The sequence below is a fragment of the Budorcas taxicolor genome, chromosome 2, assembly GCF_023091745.1.
Source record: "Budorcas taxicolor isolate Tak-1 chromosome 2, Takin1.1, whole genome shotgun sequence".
NCBI classification, from domain to species: domain Eukaryota; kingdom Metazoa; phylum Chordata; class Mammalia; order Artiodactyla; family Bovidae; genus Budorcas; species Budorcas taxicolor.
Genome location: NC_068911.1, coordinates 24441925 through 24466195, shown reverse-complemented (window position 1 = coordinate 24466195; position 24271 = coordinate 24441925). Strand labels below are relative to the sequence as shown.

General features: G+C 38.9%; 1 protein-coding gene across 1 annotated transcript; it reads left to right on the top strand.

The window, feature by feature from the left end:
- On the top strand, positions 1 to 22521 carry ACSM4 (acyl-CoA synthetase medium chain family member 4). Its single transcript, XM_052652261.1, has 13 exons — positions 1 to 201; positions 2129 to 2339; positions 5471 to 5678; positions 11486 to 11629; positions 12359 to 12515; positions 14763 to 14842; positions 16434 to 16557; positions 17191 to 17271; positions 17409 to 17510; positions 17975 to 18102; positions 18195 to 18294; positions 21168 to 21287; positions 22435 to 22521. The coding sequence occupies exons 1-13, from the start codon at positions 1 to 3 to the stop codon at positions 22519 to 22521; spliced, it is 1743 nt and encodes a 580-aa protein (XP_052508221.1).
- Positions 22522 to 24271: the final 1750 nt, after the last annotated feature.

Sequence of the window (24271 nt, the reverse complement as noted above, 5' to 3'; positions counted from 1 at the left end):
ATGAAGATTTTTTTCCGCTACCAGACATTCAGATTCATCTGGCTCACAAAGCTATCTGGCCTGCGCTTTCACAGAAGTCACCAGCTGGGGGCGCCTCTGACTCTTGCCGACTTCGAAGCCATGAATCGCTGTGAGAGATCACTGCCTAAGAACTTTAACTTTGCTGGGGATGTGCTGGACCAGTGGTCCCAAAAAGAGAAGGTATAAGATGACGGGCCTCCTTTAAACGCTCGGTGTCTACCTATCTCTCAGTTTTCCATTTCCTTGTTCTCTGGCCATTTTTAATTCCATTCTGTCATACCTTTTAGTTTCCTTTGTTTTCCAATTGCCCTGCTCTCTCTCCAGGGAAGAACTTTGCACCACAACTATGTATGGCTGTCTTCATCCTCAGCCCCCCTCATCATGGTTACTCAAGGGATTACGCCTCTTTCCCCTCGTTTTCCCCAAGTTGAACATAGCAGCTCTTTGTTCTCCATTTCTTCTGTTTGGGTTGGTCACAAAAAACAGTAATTTGAGCTTTGTTTTTATGAATAGTCGTTGGTGCAGAAGCAGAGGTTGAGAAGGAAAAAGCGATACATTTTATGAAGTGTTTAGTGTATCCCCAGGTCAGGGTCCCTGCATACTGACCTCCCACCCCCAGTCAGGCATTAAACTGAACACTTTACTTACCAATGCTTACCAAAGTGCACTGCGAGGGCCTGTGCTTCGGAATATATACTAGATGTACAAGGTACTGAATATGTAGAGTTAATTCTTCCTAGTAAATAGAATGGACAGTCTTGCTTCAAATCCATTGTTTTCAGCATCTCTCTTATATTTGATACACTCACTTTTGAACAGACAGCACAGGTAGAAGATGAAAATCTCTAGCTAAAATGTAGGGACATATTTTGTTTTCAGTATACATACTTATTTTTCAGTAATTTTTAGCAAGTTGTACTGATTTTCCCATTATGGTGGTATTAATAATTAAACATATTTTCCTTCTTAAGTAAAGTATTCAAGTGAAAATGAGTCAACAATGTAAAGAAGAATACAAAGAACAATAGCCCAAGTGTAGACAGATCCGGAACAATAGTGATACTCAAATGACGAAATTGAGAAATACTGATCTGTATTATTTCATCAAATCCCCATCACCACCCTGCAGATAAGGGGGCTGCCGATAAGGAACTTAACCTCACAGAAGTTAAGCTATTTGTCCAAGTTCACCAGTTCAAAGGTAAATGAGCCAGCTTCTGATCTTACAGAGCTTTAATCCATTGGATAGGGATGCCTCTATGATATCACAAAGTTTAATGGAATAAATGGGAACATGCATACAAAGCTGCAGGAACCCAGAGAAGTCAGGAGAAGTGGGAGAAAAAAAGACTTGACCAAAGAAGTGAAATGAGAACTGGGCTTTGAAGTATTTTCCAACTAGGGAAGGTAAAGGGAGCCTTCCAGATAGGGGAAGAAAAGGGGAGTAATATCTCCCCCAAGTAATACATAAAGCAAAGAGATTTTACAGTACAGACTTCTAGAATCATGTATAAGAAATTTGCTCCAGAAAGCAATCAAGGTCCTTCCACAAAGGCCCTCCATCTTGTTCTTGGTCACCTATGAAAGCCATAGCTTGGCCTTTTGGGTAAAAAAATGATAAGTTCCTAATCAGTCTTGGTCCATTCATTTTGGCTTTTGGTTGGAAGAGAGTCTAACTTAAACAAGAGAGAAATTTATCAAAGGGATGTGGGAGAGGTCACAAAATTGGGTTGGAAGCTGGAGTTTTCACAAGGACAGGAAGCAGGAGAGATGCACAAGCACCAAGAGCCAATAGACAGATTTTGCTCCAACCATATTCTATCTTTTTGTTCTTCTCAGAAAACTCTAAATCAGGGACAGAAGGTGTGATTGGCCCAACTTGGGTCACAGGCCCACACGCTGATCAGGGAAGGACGGGCACCCTGGTGGGTTGTCTCAACAAGGCGGTATTTGATAGAACAGTGGCTCCCCCACAGACAAACTGGGTTCTGTTACTGGGCTCCACCAGCACAAGTGCTGAGGGAAAGATACCGAATATGTCCCATCTGTTTGATGACCACTCATTCAAGCCTTCTCCCCTCTTTCCCATGTGCCTATGCATACCTAGACAGGAGAGAGACCAGCCAACCCAGCCCTGTGGTGGGTGAATGGCAAAGGGGATGAGGTGAAATGGAGCTTTGGAGAACTGGGCTCCTTGTCCCGAAAGGCTGCCAATGTGCTCACCAAGCCCTGTGGTTTAGAGAGAGGAGACCGAGTAGCTGTGATTCTTCCCCGAATCCCAGAGTGGTGGCTCATAAACGTGGCTTGTATGAGAACAGGTCAGTGCCAATATTTAACATTTCTAAATCATGCAGAAACAGAAAAAGACTGAAAGTAGAGGTTTTTCTGAATTGTTAGTCCTGACTGAAGTTATGCTTACAAAGAACAGAAAAACTGGGTTGAAATTAGAAGCAATCATGATGCAATAATAAAACACTACCTCAAGAGGTAAGTATTATTGATGCCCATTTTGCGAGAAAGGAAACTAATGTTCAGAAAGGTTAAGTTTGCCCAGAGTCACACAGCTAGAAAGCTATGCAATTGGAGCTTAAACACAAAACTCTATTAAAGCAAATGTGTGTACCAATACCTCTTTGCAGTGCTGGTTATGATGTGTTCATCCAGATGCTCCAGAACTTACTTCTCTGAATACATGTGGATTCTCCCTGACATAGCAGTACAAAAGGAAGAAAAAAGGGCTTTATAACAAAATGACTTTTAAGACTAAGGTTGTAGATTCCAGCTGGAAAACCTTTGCCTCTTTCCAGGAAATTAATGTATTAAATGACACATTTTCTCTCACAGTAGTAATTTATAATGTACCCCAGTAAAATTTCTACAGAACTCTTTTCCTTTCTAGGACAGAGTTCAAGAAACCACGGTCAATGAGCTGGCCATTTATTTTTGTAAATACAGCTTTAAAGTTTTAATGGAATACAGCCATGCTCACTCATTTACATATTGTCTATAGCTCTTTTTGCACTACAACAGCAGAATTGCTAATTGAAATAGAGACGGTACAACTCACAAAGCCTAAAATGTTTACTATCTGGCCTTTTACTGAAAAAGTTTGCACACACAACAAAAATGTTTATAAGTCAATCAAAAACAAACAAGAATACCAAAGGATATGCTACTATACAGAACACAAAAACACTTGTTGCAATATCATTAATAATAGGAAAAAATGGAAACAACTATATAGGAACTATTAAATAACGTAAAAACTAGCTGAGAATAAAGTTTAGTGGAGGTGTGGTTATTGCTAATTGAAATTATGATGCTTCAATTTGCTGGAATGTCATTAAAAGAATAATTATAAGGATTTCATAATAGTGTTGAAAAATGCTCTCATTGCCAATATTACATAAAAATAGCAATATATAAAATTCTTTTTACATTCACTATAAAAAGGAATTTGCAAATGTGAAACCAGTTATGGGTTGGAAAGAGATTAAAGGTTTTATTTGTCATAAAAATATACTAATATTACTTAACATAATGTATGCCATTTGTGAAATGCTGAGATTAAAAACAAAACCACAAGCAGAATGGTCAAAACCATACAATTAATTAAATGTTAAACAAGCACCTGAGGATTATGTTTTCAACTTCAGAATAATTAAATCTCAGTAAACACTGAGATACTAGTACTATGCACCACATAGCTAAATACTTTGTTTTTGCTGTAAAGCGTGAAAATCTGAAATTCACTAGAAGAGAACTTTCTCCTGACCCCCAAGCTATCCATTGAATACATCCACATCACAAATCCCCCAAGAGTACTAATAATTTCTGAGCCACTAAGAACAAGTGGTTTGCAAAATAATCTTATATTTTTATCTTGAGTGAATGATGAGATATTTTCTTGATTAACTTCCTTATCACATCAAATATTTATTCATCTTCTCAAGAGGGGATGACATGTAAGAGCTTTTAAAATATATTCAGTAATTAAAGTTTCCTTCCTAGGAATTCAACTCCATATCTTCCTATTTAGCCTACTTCAGGGAACTCACCAAGAAATAAGGAGTCTGGTCTATGACACAGGTCTTAGGAGTCTGGGAAGTGTATCTTTGAATCTTGGTTCTGCCACTTACTTTACAGCCCCTGGGCTAGTTGTCATCTGTCTGGTGGGATTAATTTTAAGTGAGATACCAGGCATATATTACATACTCAATAAATGGTAGTGACTCTTTGTAATGCTTTACATACATTCCACTTTGTTGCCATTGATCTGCTTTAGAAAGTGCAAACCACTTTCCCTCTGTTTTTCATCTAATCCCCCCACATATGTTCTTCTCATAAGGAACTAGTGCTTTAAAATCAGGCCCATCACAGGCCGATGTTTAGAATGATGTGAAACTGTGGAATAAATTAAGCATTGCCAAAGTAGTGTAGGCACACATCAATGAACACAGACCACTGAGAAAACCCAGGTTTGAGGGCTGACTCTTCCACATGCTTGGCTCATATTCCGTCAAATGGCAACAACTGGATTGATTTACATGGTTGCTTAGAACAGTGGTCTCCAAGTATTTTTGGCTATACAATCTATCAAAAAAATTCTTGGGACACATATACTCCCATCTGAATATAGTTATTTAAGTTTCTACTTTGCTAATACAGTATGTATATTATAAAACATATACAAAAATGAGATAAAGTCATAAGCAGAATTCCATATCTCCAATAAATTTTTAAAATTCTAATTTCTTCTCTTATCCCTAGTGGCTTATCTTGCCAAACTCATCTGGAAACCATAGGTTCAGATGATTGGATGAATTGATATTCATGACAATGTAAACCTGTAAAGTGCTGTAAAATGTAAAGTACTGTTTAAGTGTTATATGACAATGACTAAAATGGTACATAATAATAGCTCACCATTATGATGGCTCATGGTAAAGAATCATCTGCCAATGCAGGAAATGTGGGTTCCATCCCTGGATCTGGAAGATCCCCTGGAGAAGGAAATAGCAACCCACTCCAGTATTCTTACCTGGGAAATCCTGTGGACAGCGGAGCTTGGCAGGCTACAGTCCATGGAGTGGCAAAAAGAGGCAGACATGTCTTAGCAACTAAACAACAACAGCATAATGCTTACTATATGCCAGACTTACTATTAGTTTCCCTATTTTACAAAGAAGGAGAGGAAGACACAGAGAGATGAAGCAATAAGTTCAAGGTCACAAAGCAAGTATGTTGCAAGAATGGGATTAGATCCAGGGACTGTCGGACTCTGAAGCCAGTGCTCTAAGGATCTCTCAGAGATCAGGGTCCTGTGGGATGTCCCTGGAGACCAAGACAAGGGTAGCTGAAGGTTAGATTTTGCAGCTATTTGCCACGCAGGCACGAAGCCCAAGTTTCCACAGTCCATGGTCTATCCAGAGGCCTGTCTCTTTCCCAGGGCTTGTCTTCATGCCAGGAACAACCCAGCTGACAGCAAAAGATATCCTCTATCGGCTGCGTGCATCCAAGGCCAAGTGCGTTGTGGCCAGTGAGGAGGTGATCCCAGCAGTGGAATCCATTGTGTCTGAGTGTCCAGACTTGAAGACCAAACTCCTGGTGTCTCCACACAGCCAGAATGGGTGGCTCAGCTTCCCAGAGTTATTTCAGTGAGTATTTTCCCCACATCACTTGCAGTGCCAGCAATAACACCAGTCACAACTATATCTCAGAGTCTCCTAGCCTCCAAGGACTCTTGCCTACTGTGGGTTGATCCAGGCTCCTTCTCAGGAAAAAATCACCTAATAAAAACGTTTTAAGGACAGAGAAAGGGCTGTAGCTCTGCTTCCATTTCCCTCCTTTTCACCAGGGCCTGAGATGAGTGTCCTACCTGACTTAGCACTTGCCTAAGTCCTGGAGCACGTCTCCCACAACTCTCACTGCCTTGACTCGGGCCACCGTTTTCTTTCCTTAAATTGGTCTACCTCAGGGCTTTTGCACTTGCTGTTTCTTTCTATCTGGAATGCTCTTCCCCAGTCCTTTTCACAGTTGATGACGTCCTATCAGATTTCAACTCAAATGTCTTATCCTCAGTGAGACTATCTCTGACCACCATGTCTAGAGCAGAGTTCCAAGCTAGTCTACCACATCATCCTGTTGGGTTCTTCATAGTACTCATCACTATCCAAATATCATATCCACTCATTTGTTCCTGTATTTACTATCTGTTTTCCTCCTCTGCAATTGACAAATGATGACCCATAGGCCAGTTCTGGCATGGCACTCACTTTTATAAAGTTGTGTTGGAACATGACCACACTCATTTCTGTACATATTGTCTAGAATGGCTCTCATCGTATAAGAGCAGAGTTGGGTAGCTACAGCAGAGACTCTGTGACCCCTAAAGCCTAAGATGTTTATTATCTAGGTCTTTACAGAAAAAAATTTCCATCCCTGTTCTAAACAGTAAGCTCCAAGAAGGCAAAGGCACTGTTTGTCTGTTTGACTGATCACTCTGTTTCTAGTTCCTACCATTTAGTTGGGCCCTAAGAAATGCTTGCTGAGGACTGAACAAAACAGCACACTTAACCTCAGTTTTCCTTATATGTAGAATAGGGATGCACATGTCTCAAGTGTTGTTTTGAGGATAAAATAAGCTAATAAGCAAGAAAGTGCTTCCTAAACTGTAAAAAAGGGGGTAAAATGTTTATTAAATCTATTATCTTTCAAAGAGCTGTTAAGTAGCTTATGTTTTTTAAAAAAATACTTTTGATTAGCTTATGAAAAGAAGACATATAAACTCTGTTGAATAAAGGTAGTTTCCATTGCTGGAATAAAATTTTACTAGTAATCAAAACTAAACCCTGTTGGTCAAACCCAAAATGTTTTCCCACAGCTATGCCAGAGAATGTTGTTTGTGTCTTTCATAAACTGAGTACTTCTGGATAAGTCAAGTAACATCTCTAAAACTCTGTATCTTATCCATAAAATAAAGATAGTATAGTATCTACCCCAATGAGTTGTATAAAAATCAAATGTGATGAAGCATGTGAAGTTTTTAGCATAATGCTCAGCACAGAGTAATCACTCTGTAACATTTATAGTAATTATAATTATTATTAGTCTCAAGTTAACAAAGCCATTCAGCAGTGCAGTAATTCCCTAAGGTAGTGCTATTCAATTGAATATTCATATTCCTCAGTAAAATATTTGTAACACACTCCCCTAATACATATGTATTTATTTATTTATAAATTATATACATGTACTTTTGTGCACCAAACAAACAGAAAAAATAATTATTTAAAGAATGAATTCTAAAATACATGTAATTTGAAATTCTATTTTCTTCTCATCCCAGTCATCTTGCATACACTCCTAGGCAGCAAGTTCCCCCACTTTCAAGACTCCTGTCCTAAACAACTCTGCCACATTCTGTTGAGTCCCCAGAAAAGCTTTAAAGCATCACAAAATCCACAGGAGACAGAGAACTTTGAACTCACATGAATTTCAAATTGAAATTTATACATTTGGGGAGTGTTTTTCCAGGTAAAGGGAATCCTCACTTCAAACCAACAGCTTTGGAGTGTCATAACTTGACAACCGACATGGATTGTTTCTCTGAAAGCTAAGGAAAAGAGAGCCATAAATTGCCTACAACTGGCTGTTCTCTCAGAAAACCACACACAGCCATAATTAGGACTGTTTCCTTTGGTTAGAGTCAATCTTCTGGGAGTTCACTTTAAGGCTTCTCACTCAACTTCTGTCTCCCATGGATAGACGTTCATGAACATTTTTCAGAATATTATACTAGAATGGGGAAACAGTTAAAATTATGGGCCTGACTGATATTTCTCTTTTCCTGCCCTAATGAAAAGGACCCTTCCCTTCAGCTCAAGACCCTGGATTCTGATCATAAGGGGCTTAAAACAGTGTTCCAGGAAGAAGAACTATATGAACAAAAGCATGGAGGCAAAGAAAATCCCAGAATGTGCAAAGAAAGGACTGCAAGCAGTTTGGGGTGGCTAGAAAAGGAAACATGAAGTCAGAGAGGAGGTCAGAAGAGCAAGCAGAGGCCAGACACTGGCCTCTCATATAAAGAGCTGACTCTTTGCGGTCCCATGGCCTATACAGTCCCTGGAATTCTCCAGGACAGAATACTGGAGTGGGTAGCTGTTCCCTTCTCCAGGGGATCTTATCAACCCAGGGATCAAACCCAGGTCTCCCACATTGCAGGCATATTCTTTACCAGCTGAGCCATTAGGAAAGCCCAAGAATACTGGAGTTGGTAGACTATCCATTCTCCAGTGAATGTTCCCAACCTAGGCATAGAACCAGGGTCTCCTACATTGCAGGTGGATTCTTTACCAGCTGAACTACCAGGGAAGCCCAAAGACTGAACATGTATGCCAAATTTTTAACTTGACCCTATGAACAAGGGGTCTGGAGAGGGAACTGGCAACCCACTCCAATATTCTTGCCTAGAGAATTCCATGGACAGAGGAGCCTGGTGGGCTGTGGTCCATGGGGTCACAAAGAGTCGGACACGACTGAGCAACTAATACACACATGAACAAGGGAAGCCAATGAAGAATTTTAAGAAGTGAAGTGTCAAGGTCAGTTTCCAGTTTTAAATAGATTGCTCTGGCAACTGCATAAAAAATAAATTTAAATAAAACCAAATTGGAATCAGAGAGACCATCTGAAAGGCTTATCTAGGGGAGCAATGATGAGATTCTAAGTCCAAGCTCTGATGAGTAGCACTGAGAGAAGGAGGCACGCTAAAGAAAGAACTAAAAGGATTTGGAGACTGACTGGATGTGAAGAATGAAGGCAGGAATCTTCTACTTTTTAACTCGGATGACTTAGTGGGTGGGATACTATCAGCTGGAGAAAGAGTTTAAAGTTGTGTGCTCAGTTGCTCAGTCATGTCTGACTCTTTGAGACCCTACAGACTGTAGCCTGCCAGGCTCCTCTGTTCATGGGGATTCTCCAGGCAAGAATACTGGAGTGGGTTGCCATGTCCTCCTTCAGGGGATCTTCCCAACCCAGGGATCGAATTTAGGAGTCGAACCCAGTCTCCCACATTGCAGGCAGATTCTTTACTGTCTGAGCCACCGGATTGAGGGGACTAAGAACAAACAAATGTGTAGCAAGTGGTAGATATTTGAGTCTCAGGTTCAAGGAGGTAAGGATATAAATCTGGAATTATCAGCATTTAATCAGTTCCCAAAAACTGATTATATATATAACTCAGGTATGCAAAGAAAGACACAAGTCATACAGTGGAAACACTGCTTGAAAATCTACTTGTCACTCACAAATTATGTTTCTTTGTTTTAAAAATCAAAAGCTTTATATCAAAAGTTTTACATACTAGGTTAAGAAGCATTCAAAGATGAGCTGGGAATTTTTGGTTTGTTTTTGTTTGCTTGTTTGTATCAGATACTGTGATGACATTCCCCTTTCTGCAGTCCAACACATACCAATTTCACCATATATTTTACTGAAAAAGTCAATACAATTGAATGGTCTATTTTTATTTGGGGAGGGAGGACAAGGGGTGGGATAGACAAGTTACCAAGAAAACCACATTAATATTTCATGAAACTATATTTGACAATATAGTGTGTGTTTATATCATTAATCCTTACTGTTTTATTTTTTTTATTTTTTATTTTTAATCCTTACTTTTTTAAAATTTCAGTGGCAATCTTAATTAGGATGGATTGAAATGGTATCCTCAACTCTGTTTGCTTCAATTTGAGATATTAAAAAGATTATATGTGAGTTTCAAAAATTCATAGGTGTTCTAGTTCAGTTCAGTCGCTCAGTCATGTCTGACTCTTTGCAACCCCATGAATTGCAGCACACCAGGCCTCCCTGTCCATCACCAACTCCGAGTTCACCCAAACTCATGTGCATCAAGTCGGTGATGCCATCCAGCCATCTCATCCTCTGTCATCCCTTTCTCCTCCTGCCCCCAATCCCTTCCAGCATCAGAGTCCTTTCCAATGAGTCAACGCTTCGCATGAAGTGGCCAAAGTATTGGAGTTTCAGCTTTAGCATTAGTCCTTCCAAAGAACACCCAGGACTTATCTCCTTTAGAATGGACTGGTTGGATCTCCTTGCAGTCCAAGAGACTCTCAAGAATTGGGTATCAAATACTGAGTAACAAACCAACTCAAAAGTTAGTGACGTAAAAACAATCATTTTATTTGCTCAAGATTCTGTTGGTTAGAAATTCATGTAAGTCTCAGCAGAAGCAATTTATCTCTGCTCCATATCAGCTTGACTGGAGCTGGAAGAGCCAAGTGGGTTCACTCATAAGTCTGAGACTTTGGTGTTAGCTAAACATTTCTCTTCTCCCACGCATGCTCTGTCTCTCCAGCAGGACAGTCTGAACATTTTTATGTGGTGGCTGTGTTCCAGTGAAAAGTGAAACTACAAAGCCTTTGTGGCTTAGGCTGAGAAGTTGCAAAACTTCTCTCATGTTCTGTTGGTCAAAGCAAATCTTAAGACAGGCCCAGATTTAAGAAGAGAGGACACAGGCTCCATGAGGCATGCCTGGATGGAAGGATGGGGCTGTCTATGCAGACAATATTACACAGATATTATTATCAGTTAAAATGCTCTTAGCTTTCGCAATAGAAGGCCCAAGTAAGCATGGCTTAAACAATACAAATTTATTATATTACAAATAAGAAGTACAGAGGTAGAATGGAATGAGAGTTGGTTAATTCAGTGTTTTTTTGAAGATAGCATGGACATAAATTCATTCATCTTTCTATCATGCCATCCTCAGTGTGGATGATAATCCCTCTTGTGATTCCAACATGGCTAGGCTAGTTCCAGGCATTAAGTACTCTTGCAACAATATCCAAAGGTCAAAAAGCAAGATGAATGGGGTAGGGGCAGGCAGTAGTCCTCCCTCGTCACTCTTTAGAACAAGGAAACATGTCTCATAAAGCCTTTAAATCCCTTTGACATAATTGCATCATATGCCCATTCCTAACTCAGTAACTCAGAGAAGGCAATGGCACCCCACTCCAGTACTCTTGCCTGGAAAATCCCATGGGCGGAGGAGCCTCGTAGGCCGCAGTCCATGGGGTTGCTAAGAGTTGGACACAACTGAGCTACTTCACTTTCACTTTTCACTTTCATGCATTAGAGAAGGAAATGGCAACCCACTCCAGTGTTCCTGCCTGGAGAATCTAATGGTCTAGTGGTTAAGCAGTTAAGTTTTTATGCCCTCACTTCCAAGGGTATAGGTCCAATCTTTGGATGTAGAACTAAGATCTCACAAGCCACACAGCACAGCTGTGAAGACCCTTTCAGTTTTCCTGAGAAATTTCTCTCAGGGAGGCTTTGGATTACGTTCTGGTGTCAAAAAGGCATAAGCAGCAAAGCAAAAGAAATATCAGAGTTAAACTGTTCTGCCATGTTCAGTCATCATCTTGGGGCCCATACTTTACAGAACTGCCTCTGCAGAGCATAGTTGTGTGGAGACAGGAAGTCAAGAACCAGTGGCCATTTATTTCACCAGTGGGACCACAGGCTCTCCCAAGATGGCTCAACACTCTCAGAGCAGCCTGGGAATTGGGTATACCCTCTGTGGAAGGTAAGGAAGAAAACTGGTTTTTTTTTAAAATTATACCCCGAGTCGCCAACATGTATATCCAATTGCCTAGTTGGCACCTCTACTTGGATGGCTATTAGCTATTCCAATGAAACATCTACAAAATAGAACTCTCAATGTCTTAATTCAGGAAATTGTACCATCTAACCAACTGGTCAAGCAAGAACTTAGAAACTGACCTTGATTCAGTCCCCACAACAGCATGTCTGGCTCTTTCTCCTTTGGGCCACGTAAATTTGCCCACCCAGAAAGGCCTTCCAAGATGTCATAAAACTATCACATTACCCTATTTCATTTTCCTCATAGGATTTATCACTATTTGAAATTATGATATTTACTTAGATACTTATTCACTATCTATCTCCCTAAAACAAGGGCAGAAATCTGGTCTTCCTTGCCCTCTGCTATAGAACAATGTCTATCATATAATATTTGCTCAGTAAATAGTTGTCACCTCAGTGGACAAACTCGGAAAACCATGCCAAACCCAGACTCCCACTCTACTCTCAGACTACCTAAGATTCTGAAAAGTCCTCTAACAAGAATGAGAGGTAGTACCGCTCATCCGGCCGTGGGGCTTCTTTCGACCCTTCTCCATAGCCATTGAGGTTCCAAGGCAAGGCTGTTCCTTAAGGACACAAATTTGTTTACTTTCCTGTTTCTTCGTTTTATTTCAGCTTGGTCTTCTTGTTGCTTCCCCATATCACTTAGGTATTGGCTAGACCTGAAGTCCACAGATATCATATGGAACATGTCTGACACTGGCTGGATCAAGGCTGCCATTGGCAGTGTGTTTTCCTCCTGGCTTCAAGGAGCTTGTGTCTTTGTGCATCGGATGGCCCAGTTTGACACCGATACTTTCCTGGATGTAAGTCACTACTTCAAATTACATATAGTTAGGTTTCTCTCATCTTTCCCCAAACCGGAGAGACATGATTCCTCAGAATGCAGGACTTCTTGGGCTTAAGAAAATCGTTTCTTTTTTAAGAAGTAAAGTCTCCAGAGACTTGGCTTTAAAATGTATTTAACAGAGTGAAGAAGGAACACCCACAACGCTCTTAAGCATAAGAACCCCTCTTGTGCTTCAAATTGTTCAGGATTTGCTAGTATCACTAAATCAGTGGCCACCTGAGAGTCTGGTTCTAAATAACAGATTAAGTCTCAAGTCTAAATAAATCTTTGGTTTCTGTTTCAGTGAAACAAAGACAATAGTTGATAAATCCGAATTCCTGTGTAGAGGAGATTGAGGGTGGTGTCACCTTTCTCCCAAAGTAGCGCCTTTCATTCTCCTTCCACCCTGTGCTTCTCACTTTGCTAATTCTCAGAACCCAATATTCTTAGCCAGCAACAGCTAGAATGAGATATCAGATGGCTCCAGTTTCTTTAGCCTTTAGAAAAATGTGATTCAAGGCCAATTATTTTTCAACCCCATGAATGATCAATCAAGTTTAACAAAATACTTATTATTAAAAACACCACACCTGTGTGTGACTAAAAGCTATGCTCACCCTGTTATTTTGCCAACTGGTTTGACAAGATGGTTTGTGAGTTTTCACAGAAATTTAGAGTAACATAAGAACTTGGGTTTCTACATCAGATTTGTAAAGTGACTTGAAGTAGATAAGTTAATTTTAGAATTTTAAAACCAACATTTATAAAATAAGAACATTTTATTATTTACAAAATATTCTCTTTCATGAAGTATTAAATGTGTTATAATATGTAATAGAAATATTTAACAATATATTAATATAACATCACATATAATTATATATAACATTATTAGTATTCTTATTTAGTATATTCAGTGAGACAAAATGAGAATAAATATTAAAGTAAAATATTCTTTTTATAAAATATTAAATGTGTAAGATTTAAATATCTTATATGTCATTGACAAATTATATATTAATATAATATTGATATATGTTTCATGCAATATTAAATACAAATATTAAAATTGTTCTCATTCAGTTGCTAAATTGTGTCTGAGCCTTTGCTACCGCACTGACTGCAGCATGTCAGGCTTCCCTGTCCTCCACTATCTCCCAGAGTTTGCTCAAACTCATGTCCATTGAGTCAGTCATACTCTCTAACCGTCTCATCCTATGACACCCTTTTCTCCTTTTGCCTTCCATCTTTCCCAGCATTGAGGTCTTTTCCAGTGAGTTTTCTCTTCACATCAAACGGCCAAAGTATTGGCACTTCAGCTTTAGCATCAGTCCTTCCAATGAAAATTCAAGGTTGATTTCCTTTAAGTGTGACTGGTTTGATCTGTTTGCTGTCCAAGGGACTCTCAAGAGTCCACAATTAGAAAGCATCAGTTTTTCAGCACTCAGCCTTTTTTATGATCCAACTCTCAGATCCGTACATGACTATTGGGAAAACCATAGATTTGACTAAATGGACCTTTGTCAGCAAAGTGATGTCTTTGCTTTTTAAATATGTTGTCTAGGTTTGTCATAGCTTTCCTTCCAAGAAGCAAGTGTCTTTTAATTTCAAGGCTGCACCACAATTTGAAAGCATCAGTTTTTTAGCACTCAGCCTTTTAGATGGTTCAACTCTCGCATTCATGCATGACTACTGGAAAAACCATATTTTTGACTATATGGACCTTTGTCGGCAGAGTGATGTCTTTGCTTTTTTAATACATTGTCTAGTTTGTCATAGCGTTCCTTCCAAGATGCAAGTGTCTTTTAATTTCATGGCTGCAGTCACCATCCACAGTGATTTTGGAGCCCAAGAAAATAAAGTCTGTCACTGTTTTCATTGTTTCCCCATCTATTTGCCATGAAGTGATGGGACCAGATGCCATGATCTTAGTTTTTTTAATGTTGAGTTTTAAGCCGTGGGACCAGATGCGATGATCTTAGTTTTTTTAATGTTGAGTTTTAAGCCAGTTTTTTCACTCTCCTCTTCCACTCTCATCAAGAGGCTCTTTAGTTCCTTTTGCTTTCTGCTGTTAGAGTGGTATCATCTGTATATCTGAGGTTATTGGTATTTTTCCATGAAATGATCGCATGTCAATGAAAGAAAAGAGGAGGTTGTAGACATCAGCTCCAGTCATTGCCTTTAATTAACCACTGCTGATATTTTGTCTTTCTCCATCATCCAGACGCTTACCACTTATCCCATCACGACCCTCTGCAGTGCTCCCACCGTGTACCGGATGCTTGTGCAAAAAGACCTTAAGAGGTATTTGGGCAGAAATCTCCGTTTGAACCACAAACAAAAGTTATAATCCAGCAACACAGATCTCCCCTTTTCAGTACAAGACAGTTTCTCAGTCTCACCATTACTGACATTTTGAACCAAATAATTCTGTGTCATGGAGTGCTGTCCTTGGCTTTGTAGCATTCTACCTCGCCTCTACCTACTGTTAATCTGTATCAGTAGGACTTCCCTCTCCATCAGTGGTGATGATCAAAAATGTCTCCAGACATTACCAAGAGTGTCCTAGAGGGCAACCTCCCACCCCTGGCCCCCAACATCCCCAGTTTAAGAATCACTGGGAAACCCTGTAGGAACAACAGAACGTTTTTCCAGAGACAACAAGAGTTCTGTAATCCCAGCGCTTTCATCACCCCGCCCTAAAAAAAACAAAAACACACACACATCTATATTTATACTGCCTTGAAGTTAATAAAGTCTTATGACTTAAAGCTTATATTCAACTTAGCCAAATCACCTGAACGTTAGGTGAAGTTGCAAAGTATATTTATTTAACTAACATGAATTTAATACATAAGGAGAGAGAAAGGAAGAAAAATTTAAGTCATTACAGTCACCTGCTTCTCCCCTAAACCTGGATCCTTCAAGGACAAAACAAACAGAAAAAAGGCATCCTTTGTTCCCCCTAGGTGTGGATGTCTAGGAGCGAGATAGCTATGAGAAACAATAAAGGAAACATGAATCTTCCCTTTTCCTAATCAACTCCTTGTGGCCCTCAGAATGTGAACGTCTTGCTCAAATTTTAAGATTAATTCAAGGACTTCTATTCTGAATAGGCACAATTCATATACCAAACCCTCCCTCCCATTATGGACCTCACTATGTTAGAACTGAGCTGTTCCAAGCTTTCTCACCTGAACCTGGTTGGGCAATTGAGTAGTAAGCCACTGGTTAAAAGCTCACGCTACCAAGTCAAACAGGCAAGACTCTGCTCCTAATAGTGGATCGCAATCACTCAAGAGGACCTTGCTAAGGCTCCCTTAACTCCATCCATAAGAGGTATTTAAGAGCCACCTCACGGGTTGTGGTAAGAATTCAACAACAGCAGCACGCTTGTGGAATGAGATACTTGACAAGTGATAAGTGTAGAGTACAGATTATTCAACTCTGCTGTTTATCATTTGGGAGGGCTTGGGCAAGTTCTTTAACTTTTTTCAACCTCAATGTTTTCATCTGTAAAACAGAGTTTGTGAAGATCATGAGAGTGCTCCGCAAGCCCTTGTAACGTCATAAATGTTCAATTAATATTAGCTGCCATAGTTCTTGGCTCTTAATAAGTGCTTAATATCATTATTAGCATTTTCTCCAACACTTTCCTCTCTTGAATAACCTGCTAAAATGTAAACTCTACCAAGAAACTGTTTTGATCATAACATACCCCATGTGCCTAGAGCAACGTCTGACAAGAGTAGGTGCTCAACAAATATTCTCTGAGTGAACTTTCCTAAGACTTGCCCTTCCTCACTGTTTGCTTGTTTCCAATGTCCTAGTTATCTGGCAATGAAAGTCACTCATGTTTTGCTCCCCAAAGACCCCAGTGAAACTCTCTCTCCAGATATAAATTCAAGAAGCTGCGGCATTGCTTGACAGGAGGGGAGCCACTCAATCCAGAGGTGCTGGAACAGTGGAAAGTGCAAACTGGATTGGAGCTGTATGAGGGCTACGGACAGACAGAAGTGGTATGTTTAATGGAAAAAGTTTAGCCTTTCAACCCCAGGACTGTCAACTCAGCCCCTGAAGTGTTCCCATCATGCTCTAAATTGTGATGGTATTTCCTAAAACTTCTAAATTGCCCGACTAGATTTGACTGAAGGGGTATTATGATTATTCTTGGCTTTCCTGCCCCCTTCTCACACAGGCTAAGTCTCAGAGGTGTTAGAGATTGAAGAGGTTCAAAATTGAATAGCTCATCTTTCCAATGCACTGGAAAGGACCCCAGAGAGTCCCAGTGGGGCTTAATAGAACTTAAGGTGCACTTAATGGTACTCAGCCAAAAGGAGTGATTTTCAAAGTATAGTCCCCAAACCAGCAGTATCAGTAGCACCCATGAATTTGGTAGAAATACAAATTCTAATACCCCAGCCTCTCCCTGACCTATGAATGAGAAACTGGGATGGAGCCCCAGCAATGTGTTTTAACTGACACATACTCAAGTTTGAGAACTATTAGTCTCAAATAATATATTTTGGAAGATGAGCTCAAATACTTGAAAAATCAGTCAAAACTGGGTCTTGGATTTCATTGTCATGATATATTAATAGCTACAAAAAATGAATTTTTACATAGTGACATCAAATATATTCTCTTAAAAGGGAATAATTTGTGCCAATCAGAAAGGACAAGAAATTAAGCCAGGCTCAATGGGGAAAGGAGTACTACCCTACGATGTCCAGGTGGGTAATACCGAACTGGTTCAACAAAGAAGAGAGACTATTTCAGATTTCTGCTATTTGTTACATAACTATTACTAACCCAGTTTCATTTTGTGAAAAGAAAGTTTTTGGTACCTAAATTGTTTCTTTCATTCTAGATTATAGATGAAAATGGCAACATCCTACCACCTGGAAAAGAAGGGGAAATTGCCCTCAGGCTAACATCTACACGACCCTTCTGTTTCTTCTCTGAATATGTGGTACAAGAATGTAGAACTTTAATAGACTTTAATAGAAAAGGTGGTATAATAGGGATTCATATAGACTTGGGTCCCACATGTTTTGCTATGTAACCTTGGACAAGTCACAAAATCCAAGTCTATTTCATCAGCTGTAAAATGAAAAAATATATATATTATCTCTCTCCTAAGGATTTTGTAAAGATTAAACTCTATGTGAAAGAAACCAGCTACTTTGGTTGTCCTCAGAAAGGACACCTGGATAGGCTTTAGGGGGTGAGGGGAGGTAGATATGGGGTGCATATCTATGGTGGCATAGATAATATTTTTTACTATACTCTTGTATTATTTTGTATTCTTTACCAGGAACTATCTTTTTAAATTTTTTTTACAAATAGAATATGAAATGTATTAGTCACTTCATGGGTGCCATACCCCTTCTTCTGTTCTGCTCAAACTAATCCCGTGTCATGTTTGATCCATAGGACAATCCAGAGAAAACTGCTGCCACCATAAAAGGGAATTTTTACGTCACTGGAGACAGAGGAGTGATGGACAGTGATGGTTATTTCTGGTTTGTTGGCAGAGCTGATGATGTCATCATATCCTCTGGGTATGTACATTTGGTACTTTTAGAAAGTCACAGTTTACCAAGGGAATCTTCTACTTAGGTGTAGATATCAAAGGTTTCTTTTCCCCTGCTAGGTACCGTATTGGGCCATTTGAAGTGGAGAGTGCACTAATTGAGCACCCAGCGGTTGTTGAATCAGCTGTTGTCAGCAGTCCAGATCCAGTCAGAGGAGAGGTAGTATGAATGTCACTCATTAAAGTGGCAATCTTGTATTTTCAAGTTGCCCATCTAGCCACTTTAAAGAATGAATCAAAAGTAGTCATGTAATACTCATTATGAGACACACACACAGCGGTATGTACTAGGCAATCAACTTTACAAGTGAGTTGTGTACCAAAGGGAATGTTTTAAGATTCTTTTAGTAGCAAATGACAGAAACTCAACTCAAACTGACTTATATTTCTTTAAAAAAAAAAATCTATTGGCTCACAAATCCAAGGGTCCATGTAATGTTAGCAAAACTTAGTCTGTCTCTATTTCTTGCTCTGCTGTTCCTTATGTTGGCACTATTTGGGCAGGTTCTTCCCACCTGATGGTAACAAACTCCAGATATACTTAACAAATTATATCTTAACAACCCCAGGAAAGGAGACAGCCTTTTGCTGTCTTTGCAAAGACTCTTTGCTGTCTGGCTCGACCTGGATCATATGCCAGTCATTGGACATAGGAGTTGTGTCAACCCCATCAGAGAGGTAAAGTAATCCTTCACAGGCAAATCAGGGTGCTGTTACTGAAAAGGGAAGACCAGATACTGCACAAGCAAAAGCAGATTTTACTATATGTATGATTGTCGTGAAATTCAGACTATACTTTCTCACAGAAACAGTGCAAATAGGAGATTGTGACCAAGTTCCCAAACAAATCCCACAATCCTAATTAGGACCCAATGAAAGGGACTTCAGGGAATGACAGAAGTAGCCTTAGTTTTTGATGTTCAGTTACTCAGTTGTGTCTGACTCTTTGGGACCCCATGGACTGCAGCACACCAGGTTGCCCTGTCCTTCACTATCTCCAAGAGTTTGCTCAAAATCAGATCCATTGAGTCAATGATGCCATCCAACCATCCCACTCTCTGTTGCCCCCTTCTCCTCCTGCCTTCAATCTTTCCCAGCATCAGGGTCTTTTCCAGTAAGCTGGTTCTTCCGATCAGGTGGCCAAAGTATTGGAGCTTCAGCTTCAGCATCAGTCCTTCCAATGAATATTCAGTGTTGATATCTTTTAGGATTGACTGGTTTGATCTTGTTGCTGTCCAAGGGACTCTCACAAGTCCTCTCCAGCTCCACAATTTGAAAGCATCAGTTTTTTAGTGCTCAGCCTTTCATATGGTCCAACTTTCACATCCATACATGACTACTGGAAAAACCATATTTTTGACTATATGGACCTTTGTTGGCAAAGAAATGTCTTTGCTTTTTAATATGTTGTCTAGGTTTGTCATATTGTTCCTTCCAAGAAGCAAGTGTCTTTTAATTTCATGGCTGCAGTCACCATCCACAGTGATTTTGGAGCCCCAGAAAATAAAGTCTTTCATGGTTTCCATTGTTTCCCCATCTATTTGCCATGTGATGGGACCAGATGCCGTGATCTTAGTTTTTTTAATGCTGAGTTTCAAGCCAGCTTTTTCACTCTTCTCTTTCACCTTCATCAAGAAGCTCTTTAGTTCCTCTTTGCTTTTTGCCACTAGAGTAGTGTCATCTGCATATGTGGGGTTATTAATATTTCTCCTGGCAATCTTAATTCCAGCTTGAGCTTCATCCAGCCTGGCATTTCCCATGATGCACTCTGCATATAAGTTAAATAAGCAGGGTACAGCCTTCACAGACTCCTTTCCCAATTTGGAACCAGTCCATTGCTCCATGTCTGGTTCTAACCGTTGTTTATTGACCTATATACAGGTTCTCAAGAGGCAGGTAAGGTAGTCTAGTATACCCATCTCTTTTAAGAATTTTCCACAGCTCAGTTGTGTCCAACTCTTTGTGACCCCATAGACTGTAGCCCACCAGGCTCCTCTGTCCATGGAATTCTCCAGCCAAGAATACTGGAGTAGGTTGCCATTTTCTTCTCCAGGGGATCTTCCTGACCCAAGGATCAAACCCAGGTCTCCTGCATTGCAGGCAGATTCTTTACCATCTGAGCCACTAGGGAAGCTCCAGCCTTAGTTCTAGGAGGAAGTCAAATAGTATGGAAGAGAGAATTTTCTTTTCTTCATGGAAGTTTCCTATATACTCTATGTCAAAATTTCAAAAACACTTTGCTTATCAGCATTCCCCCACATCTCTTTCTGTATTCCTGGCTCAAATTATACGTGACCTTCTGTGGATCCCATACTCATACCTCCAGTATCACCTCCATGATCAATGGATCCTGTTGTCCAAAATACTTTTCTCCTGTCACCAAATTCTCCTTCTCTCAATATAACTAACTTATTTCAGCTGAATATCAGAAGTAAACATGAATTAGAATCAATGTATGAATTGTTAATAATTTATATTCACCTCAGTAATTATCTAGTTAGTGGGTTTTAAATAGTATTACAAAGAGAAGCAAAAAGTATCAGGCAAGAAAGACTTTTTATAGCAGATCAGTCCTCTCTGAGTCAATCTCTCAACATACACACTTTCTCCATCAGGCCTCCTCAAAACCCTCTCAAAACACATATTCTCTAAACCTCCAACAATCCTCTACTACTTCTTAAGTATGATGGAATAAGTGGCTACCTGTCAATCAAGGACTGCCTATTTAATAAACAGGGTTAGTCTGGTTGAAATGTTAAATACTAGTGTGACATGAAAATAAAATGAAGCCTTTAGCTTTATTGAACCACTGCATTCCTCACTCTCTCAAACCATTTATCTGGAATTAGATCTCAAAACCTCACTATATAGTTGTATTCAAGCTTTGTTCATAGGTGATCTCCAGCATATGCATGCATTACTCAACCTACTATTGACAAACAATTAAGTATTGGTGTTCAGCATTGATTCCAAACTCTTTGATGTGTCTGAAAAAGAAATATATTGATATAAATTGATTTTTCCCCCCTACAGGTAGTGAAAGCTTTTGTTGTTTTATCTGCACCCTTTAAATCATCCAACCCAGAGAAATTAACTCTTGAACTTCAGGATCATGTAAAGAAATCAACTGCACCTTACAAGTATCCAAGAAAGGCAAGTATTGTGCCCAAAAGTTAAATGTGTTACCAAATAAGTATCTAAACCAGTAAGTACATATATTAGCTTTTGCTGTTATAGTAACTCATTATACAAGTAGAAGACACCTGTTTCAACTTTAGCTCTAAGAATTTTGCTTTAAAATACTTTATATTAGGATACTACAGATGTTTGAAGAAGTAGAATCTTTGGTCATCTCTACAATACTGAGTAACTACTAAAGATCCTTATCAGACTAATCAGTCCCATTTCATATGAGGAAAAAAAATAGTGGCCAATTGTTTTCAAAGACAGCACATGACTTATCTATCATAGTACTTTTGGCCCATTATACCTTTCTAAATTCAAAGCATGTGACTTTAAATATTAAGGGATCAAATTCAAGGGACAGGAAGAAAATATTATCCAAAGAAACTGGGGAATTTTTCCTGAAACCTTCTCCAAAGGAGGGGTTTAAGGACAACTCTATACACACAGATGGCACTACAATTTCCTTCTTGTCCTAGAATCCTATTAGTTGATATTGACTGATCCTCTACATGAGAATTCAGTTTCAATTGGCATCATTTCAGCTAAAAGGTAATTTCAACCTAAGCAACCTAATTTCCATTCAGTTCACTTAATCAGTGCCTAGTTTCTTTTCATAAATGTTTGAGGACATTTTAAAATACAGCAGTCATATCTTGAGGGAGAGCAAAAAGTATTTTACTGTCAAGTCAGGGCCTAAGTAGAAAATTGTATATACTCAAAATTATCTTTAAAAAACCTCCCCAGAACTTCCAGGACCCAGTTCTTAAAAGGTCAAAAAAAAGAGAATTAACTTGATGTTTCTCTTTGCGTTTAGCTGTGGCCTCCATCTCCCTGGGGAAGTAGAGACCTAAGTCTGGTTTGAATTAGAGGAAAGCAATAGAATAAAGGGACTGTCCTGTAAAGCAAACCAGCATTAAAAACCAGCATGATGGAGTTCCACTGTCACCTTTATATATAAACAGAACAGTTTCTGGTGACCAAGACATTCAATTAGCTTCACACAACAGACACTGAAAGTCAACAGACAGTTGATCAGACACTTAAAAGTCACATGCTTTACTAGTGGAGATAGTAAATGATAAAGTGTCTCATAATATGTTTTTCTGTTAACTAGGTGGAATTTGTTAAAGAACTCCCAAAGACAATCACTGGGAAAATCAAACGCAACGTTTTAAGAGACCATGAATGGGGTCGAACATAGCCTGACAAGAACACAGCGGCATTAAGCAGTGAACAGGGCTGCTTTCTTTTAGTCCTTGCTTCCCAATGATTTGAGTGACTACTCTCTTAAAATGCTTACGATCTTTCCTGGTTGAAAAACTCTACTGAGTTTTTGTTTTGCACTTCGCCAAAAAATAAGTAAGTAAAAATCTAAAAATATTTGGGAAGAAAATGATGATGACCAAACAACAAAGGCAATGATAAATGGCTTGTAGTGTTTAAAACAGGAGTCAAATGATTAATTAGAAAAGCATAATGGACAATGAATTTATCTTGTGCCTGATCTTTTCAAAATAAAGATTAGAGCTATTCTAAGAGAAATGCTCAAGACACAATTTCTTCTACTTAAAATCTTTATATGCTACTAATTCTTTAAGGTGAATCAAAATACTACTCTTAAAGTAAGGACTCTAAAGAATTCAAAAGTCAATAAATGAACTTAATTAAGTACTGTACTATATACTTCATTTTGAAGCAAACTTACTGTAAAATATCTAACATTTGAATTAGACATAAACGGTTAAAAGTTTTTAGTTATTGAAGAGAAACTAATATTTGTATCTTTACTTTTTGGACAATGCACATGACTTTTAATACATAATTTGACATAAAAACATCTTTTATGATTAAACTACTTTATAATTACAATTATAAAGCAAGAGCTTTACTAAGAGGCAGAAAGAAAAAGTAGAGACAGAGAACACTAGTCTTTAGGGAACTAATTTTATTTTTCTGAAAACATTAGGAACTATCACACCCACAAAAAAAGCTGAATATCTGGCCATATCAAAAGCAAAATACAAGTAAAAATAACATTCAGAAATCATATTTAATCATAGAGAAATATGTTTTAAAATATAAAATTTAACACTTTCCTCCATAAAGCAAAACAAGTTTACTAAACCACAACACTGAAGTGGAGTTAAGTAATTTTTTAAAATAAAAATCAAAAGAGAAAAAGTACTCCATTCCCACCCTGGAATCCCATCATATATAAAATAATATACTCAAACGTTAGTGGAAATAAACAATTGGTAAACTTGAAAATAAATCTTTCAATGAATGAACTCAGATTCCAACAGAACACAGTACTACCTTGTATTTACAGAAGACCTTTTGCCATACTTAGGCCTTACCAAATACAAATATAAAAGGGGATTAAAACAAACTACTATATCAAAATCTTTTATGTAGAGTAGCAGCTTTCACAAAATAAAACAAACCTAGTTCCATACAATTGTATGCATACAGCCAATTTTATTCCCAGAGTCCCAGAGTCTTGCACTATCAAAATAAAATTATCTTTGTCTTGGAAAAAGTCTGATGAAGGCACCAAAATCCTATTATTCACATTCCTCCAATGATACTTAGAATGCTCTTATCATCCTTTCAAAGTAACTTCAACTTATTAAGAGTTAACATTCTAAAAATATATAAGGAAGTGCCAGCCTCATCTGCATTACAAGGTCCTTTCTATTCATATAGCATGGGTTGGCCTTTCATTCACCTCACTCTTTGCAACCCCATGGACCGTAGCCCACCAGGCTCCCCAGTCCATGGAATTCTCCAGGCAAGAATACTGGAGTGGTTTGCCATTTCCTTCTCCAGAGGACATTCCTGACCCAAGGATTGAACCTGCGTCTACTCTGCCTCCTGCATTGGCAGGTGGATTCTTTGCCACTGAGCCACCTGGGAAGCTATTCTTTGCCTCATCCCAAATTCTTCTGGTC